Source organism: Littorina saxatilis, linkage group LG7 (assembly GCF_037325665.1).
Source record: "Littorina saxatilis isolate snail1 linkage group LG7, US_GU_Lsax_2.0, whole genome shotgun sequence".
Classification (NCBI taxonomy): Eukaryota; Metazoa; Mollusca; class Gastropoda; order Littorinimorpha; family Littorinidae; genus Littorina; species Littorina saxatilis.
Window position 1 is genome coordinate 29438318 of NC_090251.1, and position 7467 is coordinate 29445784.

A 7467-nucleotide genomic window follows, 5' to 3' on the forward strand; every position below is an offset into this window, starting at 1 on the left:
TGTTTTGTATAGAAGTCATTTTGAGATTTTAGTGGCCTTGTACAGCAGAGAAGGCATGCAAAACGCCTCATTGCTTTCCCATCCAACCACCACTTTTTGAGTCACTTGAGAAAAAGTGACTCTATGTAATCGGTCAGTGTTAGTCTGTCCGGCCGGCCGTCCGGCCGGCCGTCCGTAGACACCACCTTAACGTTGGACTTTTCTCGGAAACTATCAAAGCGATCGGGCTCATATTTTGTTTAGTCGTGACCTCCAATGACCTCTACACTTTAACGATGGTTTCGTTGACCTTTGACCTTTTTCAAGGTCACAGGTCAGCGTCAAAGGAAAAATTAGACATTTTATATCTTTTCTCGGAAACTATCAAAGCGATCGGGCTCATATTTTGTTTAGTCGTGACCTCCAATGACCTCTACACTTTAACAATGGTTTCGTTGACCTTTGACCTTTTTCAAGGTCACAGGTCAGCGTCAAAGGAAAAATTAGACATTTTATATCTTTGACAAAGTTCATCGGATGTGATTGAAACTTTGTAGGATTATTCTTTACATCAAAGTATTTACATCTGTAGCCTTTTACGAACGTTATCAGAAAAACAAGGGAGATAACTAGCCTTTTCTGTTCGGCAACACACAACTTAACGTTGGGCTTTTCTCGGAAACTATAAAAGTGACCGGGCTCAAATTTTATGTGAACGTGACTCATTGTGTTGTGAATAGCAATTTCTTCCTGTCCATCTGATGCCTCATATAATATTCAGAACTGCGAAAGTGACTCGATCGAGCGTTTGCTCTTCTTGTTTTGTATTCTCCTAGTCTTAAAAGATGTAAGATAATGGTGTTGTTAGACTGACCCTATACTTTCTAAGTATGTGGTAAATCTTTAAGGGCCTAGGCACTTTTTTTGTTGTGAATATAAATTTCAACCTCTCTCTTCCCCTTTTTGTCCTTTTGTAGTGTCATTGATGCACAACTTGTCGTGAAAAGTTAAAATTACCACCGGCATTTCTTTGACAGAATTCTTCTAACAGCCCCAGCGCCAGGTCTTCAAAATTTAACCATTTGGGCATTGATGATGATGCATGTCTCTTTCCATTTCAATTAAAACAAATGTGAAAAGGCATGTGAATCATGAAGGGGTCATGCAATCAATGTTTGATGCTTTTACACAGCTGTAGTTTTAATTTGTTCCATTAACATCTAGAACCTCTACAATATCAACATGATAGACAGCTGATCTCTTTTTGTATAAAGGTAAACTCATGAATGTGTTGGTTGTTTACTAAATTTCTCAAGAATGGTCAAACAGGTCTGTCTACAGTCTGGTATGGACGTTCATGCATTTTTTTTGTTAAAGAATATTTTACCAGCAAAATCTTGAAGCGCTTGCATGGTCAAACCAATTGAAATGTACATGATTTTGTCTAAATATGTCATTTCCATAGAGATAATTATGTTTTTAAACGTTCAAAATTACAAATGCTCTGGTGATGAAGAACTAGGTGTTGGTTCATTCGTCTTGTTCTAAGACCTGTTTGAATGAGCTGAGTTTCTTTATCTTGTAGTAACATTAAGTGAGTGCATGTGTGCGGAAAGATGGCACTTTTCATCTTGCCACTTGATAGCTGGGCTACGATGTTGAATGCAGTCATTCGAAAACTGTACATTTTGGCAAAGAATCAATCAATTGTTTCTGCGTGCACATAAAGATATATATATAATGTTTATTGTCATGAACCAGTAAAGTTATTGACACAACAAACAACAAATAATGCATTATACAATGCTAAAACAATATGTAACAAATTTGCCAAGACGAACTTGAATTTCGTCTTCTAAAAATAAGTTACTTGGATTTTTGTTAGCATATTTCATATTGATATGTGAAGCATCTTCTTTAAATTCATCCCATAATTTAACATACTTATTGCATTTATCTAGAAAATGTATTTCATCTTCTATGACATTGCATTCAATACAAAGACGATTTTCTTTAGGGATATTCTGATGTCTTCCACTTTCAATTTTTAAACAATGTGTGCTAGTCCTTAATCTGCTTAACATCTTTCTGTGTTTATTATTCTTAATTTGTATTAAGTATGACTGCATTTCTTAAGATTTACTGATCATAGAATAAAACTTAAGTCTGAAATATGTATCTGATTTTTCTTTTGTCCAGTATCTTATATATTCCTCTTGTTGTTTTTTGTCAATGGCAAACTTTAATTTGTGTACATTTAATGTAGATTGGTTATGCCAAACGTGACTAAAACCTAAGTTACAAAGAGATTGTCTAACAAATTGTAGCCATGGCGTTTCTGTCGGATGGTTCAACATTGAGTCATATAATTGATGTATATACGAATCTTGTTTGGAGTCTAGAATATGCGCCCAGAATGCTATTGTTTGTGATAACATATTTAATCCTAAAGGGAACCTTCCTAATTCCCCCAGTACAGGTATCCACATAGCTTTTCTATGAACTCCAAGAAGGAATCGACAAAATTTGATATAAACAAATTCATGAGGATTTTTGCTAAATAAACATGATCCAAAGAAATGATCAGTATTTGTTTGTTTTATTTTATTATTAAACGTAAACGGATACCAAATTTCAGCGCCATATGTTAATATCGGATTTACAAGTGAATCAAATAAATGTATCATTGTGTCTATTTGCACGTTTTGATTGCTGAAAATTCTGCGGAGCGAATGTGCTGCTTTATTACCTTGTTTACTTAAATGATCTTGAGCTGTATTAAAATTTCCATTCTTGTTGAATATGACCCCTAAATATTTATATTGATCTGTTACTTTGATTACATCAGTTCCACATTTAAATATTGTGTGCATTTTTGGATTTATATGACAAAATACTATAATTTTTGTTTTTTCTATGTTAATTTTCAAACCCCACTGTAGGCAATAGTTATTTAGATAATCTAACTTATTTTGTAATCCTATTTTTGATTTTGAAAGAAGTACTAGATCATCTGCATACAGATGTGTGTGTCTGTCTGTGCGTGTGTGTGTGTGTGTGTGTGTAGAGTGATTCAGAGTAAACTACTGGACCGATCTTTATGAAATTTTACATGAAAGTTCCTGGGTATGATATCCCCAGAATATTTTTTCATTTTTTTGATAAATGTCTTTGATGACGTCATATCCGGCTTTTTGTAAAAGTTGAGGCGGCACTGTCACACCTTCATTTTTCAATCGAATTGATTGAAATTTTGGCAAAGCAATCTTCGACGAAGGCCGGACTTTGGTATTGCATTTCAGCATTATGATTAAAATTAAATTTCCGAAACAATTTCATCTTATTCCTTGTCGGTTCCTGATTCCAAAAACATATAGATATGATATGTTTGGATTAAAACCACGCTCAGAAAGTTAAAACGAAGAGAGGTACAGTAAAGTGTGCTATGCAGCACAGCGCAACCGCTACCGTGCTAAACAGGCTTGTCACTTTCACTGCCTTTTGCACTAGCGGCGGACTACGGTCATTGTGAAAAAAATGCAGTGCGTTCAGTTTCATTCTGTGAGTTCCACAGCTTGACTAAATGTAGTAATTTCGCCTTACGCGACTTGCTCTTGTTTCTGCGGCTGCGCAAGTTATTTTGCCTAGGTCATTGCCGAACTTTAGGCCTACGGAGAAATATCGCTGGATATTTTCTCACTAGAATAACAGAGATAAAGAAGGGAAGTCATGCTATATTATACAATACAAAACCTTTACAAAACCCTCCACCCATCGGCCTTTCAATGGAACATACACATTATTTCAATGGAACATACAACATATACAACAGACTAAGCAAACATAACGAGACTTAACTAAGATCGGGCTGTAGTTAGCGTCCTTAAAACAAGAGAATGGGTTGTAGTAAACTTGAAAAATGGCAGGGGCGCAAACGGGTTCAGCAAGAGGCACTGCCAATAATATTTAAAATGCACTTTTAACAAATACACACAACTTGTACAATTATTTGCAAGAGCTGAGGACTAAAACACAAAATATTTTTATTTTTATTTTGTGTGTGTGCAAGTGAACGATCATATCAACTTGCAGCTAAACAGCAACATATTGTCGGCAATCTTTGGTCCGGATTTACAAAAATATGAGTCTTTTTATCAGGCATTCTCAAATGAAGGCAATGTTCAACACAATATTGGTCATATGACCAATCCCCATACAGTCAACGGGTCACTTTCAAATTTAGTTGATCACTTTCAGTCTTTTTCTTGGTCTCCATGTAAGAAATTCAATAAGGTAATTTGATCAGTTTTTAGCCAATTGTAGCAGTCATAATTATAACAAAGTTCGTACTATGTTCACACTATCTTGCTGTATTGACACTGCCCAATTGTAAAGCATTTGGAGAAAAGAAAAAAGTGTGAAGCAAAACACACACAAAATGATGAGTCATTTAAATTCAACAGAAACCTTTTAATCATTTTTGTGATTGTTGACTCCTTGAAATTGCAGAAATGTCCAGGGATAAGAACGTGCTTCCACTTGGTCACATACCGAAACTAACAGGTTTGCTACTGTTTGCACAGAGAGGGGGGGGGGGGGGGGTTGTTTTCTAAAATAATTATGATATTCCCAAAGCTCGTCAATCTAATATATATCTCTGTATTTTGCTAGTTCTTTACATATTTCATTGCCTATTTGGTTAATTATTCAGTTGTTTAGTTACCTAATTATTTGGTAAGTCAGTTAGTTACTTAGTTAGTCATACATTTATAAATAAACAATGACACATTATAATCAATTGATAACTGTTTTAATTCCATGATACACACACATCTAAAGCTGACCATACATCTCTCAATGCAGGTATACAAACAAAATCCAAGCTCAAGAATGCATCAACGTACCCCAACGCCCCATGTTAAAAATAATAGAACAACAACTTAACCAAAATATAACACCGGTTTAATGTATTTGTCAGGGCTGAGATCAGAATCTGGCTAGATTCTAGATAAATATAAGCAGAATTCTGATCTCATGTGGCTGATATCGGAATTCTGATCTAAGCTGGATGAAATTAGAATCGGTGGTCGGAATTCTAATCTCAGTCGGATCAAATTATCCTCTCCTCCAAAAACTTCCACAGATACATATAATTATGCCTCCCAGCGTTATCAGGTATGCTTTTGATTTGACTGCCTTACTTGAGAGCCCAGAAGCTCCATCCACTGGTGGTGATGGTGAAGGAGGTATTCTGCAGCAGTCCACCAAAGATCAGCAGTCTGCAAGCTCTGGCCTTCAGACCTCCTGCAGTCTTTGGGCCAAGGTCAAAGGCCGTACATCCGGGTTCCTTAGCACACTTGCTTGAACACTTGAGGGCGCTGCCAACAATGGTTTCCGTGATGACGTCTCCCGCAGCTTTCTTGTCGTTCGCCTTCACGAAGCGTTTCCCTGCCGCTTCTAAAGAAAACAAGTCGCGTAAGGCGAAAATACAACATTTAGTCAAGCTCAGTCCAACTCACAGAATGAAACTGAACGCATTGCATTTTTTCCGCAAGACCGTACACTCGTAGCATCGTCTGTCCACCGCTCGTGGCAAAGGCAGTGAAATTAACAATACAGAAAAGCGCGGTAGCGGTTGCGCTGAGGAGGATAGCACGCTTTTCTATATCTCTATTCTTTTTAACTCTCTGAACGTGTTTTTAATCCAAACATATCATATCTATATGTTTTTGGAATCAGGAACGGACAAGGAATAATATGAATTTGTTTTTTAAATCGATTTCTGAAATTTTACTTTAATCATAATTGTTATATTTTTAATTTTCAGAGCTTGTTTTTAATCCGAATATAACATATTTATATGTTTTTGGAATCAGAAAATGATGAAAAATACGATAAACGTAATTTTGGATCGTTTTATAAAAAAAATAATTTTAATTACAATTTTCAGATTTTTAATGACCAAAGTCATTAATTACATTATAAGCCTCCAAGCTGAAATGGAATACCAAAGTCCGGCCTTTTTTCTAAGATTGCTTTGCCAAAATTTCAATCAATTTTATTGAAAAATGAGGGTGTGACAATGCCGCCTCAACTTTTACAAAATGCCGGATATGACGTCATCAAAGACATTTATCGAAAAAAAAAACACGTCTGGGGATATCATACCCAGGAACTCTCATGAAAAATTCCATACAGATCGGTCCAGTAGTTTACTCTGAATCGCTCTACACACACACACATACACCACGACCCTCGTCTCGATTACCCCCTCTATGTTAAAACATTTAGTCAAAACTTGACTAAATGTAAAAACGAAACAAGTCGCGTAAGGCGAAAATACAACATTTAGTCAAGTAGCTGTCGAACTCACAGAATGAAACTGAACGCAATGCAACGCAGCAAGACCGTATACTCGTAGCATCGTCAGTCCACCGCTCATGGCAAAGGCAGTGAAATTGACAAGAAGAGCGGGGTAGTAGTTGCGCTGAGAAGGATAGCACGCTTTTCTGTACCTCTCTTCGTTTTAACTTTCTGAGCGTGTTTTCAATCCAAACATATCATATCTATATGTTTTTGGAATCAGGAACCGACAAGGAATAAGATGAAAGTGTTTTTAAATTGATTTCGAAAATTTAATTTTGATAATAATTTTTATATATTTAATTTTCAGAGCTTGTTTTTAATCCAAATATAACATATTTATATGTTTTTGGAATCAGCAAATGATGGAGAATAAGATGAACGTAAATTTGGATAGTTTTATAAAAAAAAATTTTTTTTTACAATTTTCAGATTTTTAATGACCAAAGTCATTAATTAAATTTTAAGCCACCAAGCTGAAATGCAATACCGAAGTCCGGGCTTCGTCGAACATTACTTGACCAAAATTTCAACCAATTTGGTTAAAAAATGAGGGCGTGACAGTGCCGCCTCAACTTTCACGAAAAGCCGGATATGACGTCATCAAAGACATTTATCAAAAAAATGAAAAAAACGTATGGGGATATCATACCCAGGAACTCTCATGTCAAATTTCATAAAGATCGGTCCAGTAGTTTGGTCTGAATCGCTCTACACGCACGCACGCACGCACACACACACACGCACACACACACACACACACACACACACACACACACACACACACACACATACACACACACACACATACACCACGACCCTCGTCTCGATTCCCCCCTCTATGTTAAAACATTTAGTCATAACTTGACTAAATGTAAAAAACAGAAAGCTACAAATTACTGGAATGAAATCAAACGCGGCTTTTTAGAAACTAATGTATTAGTTAACTTGTGGTAACAGCCTCACTCTTCCCTTCCTCCTCAAACCCGCAGCACAGCAGCACAGATTAAAGATTAAAGCAAACGAAGTTCGTAAAGTAAAACACAACCGAAATGTCGACAAAAGGTCACTAAAAGCGAGCCAATGTTTTCTACAGCATCACAATTTTGTTAAGCGTCTTTCTTC

The 7467-nt window shown here is 36.2% G+C and overlaps 1 protein-coding gene across 1 annotated transcript; it reads right to left on the minus strand.

The window, feature by feature from the left end:
• Positions 1 to 1731: 1731 nt before the first annotated feature.
• Positions 1732 to 5436, minus strand: LOC138971115 (fucolectin-like; the record flags this gene model as incomplete). The annotated part of the gene is given in 1 exon segment (XM_070343741.1): positions 1732 to 5436. A coding segment is annotated over 1 exon segment (260 nt), but the record flags the coding sequence as incomplete, so codon positions are not given.
• Between the last annotated feature and the right edge of the window lie 2031 nt (positions 5437 to 7467).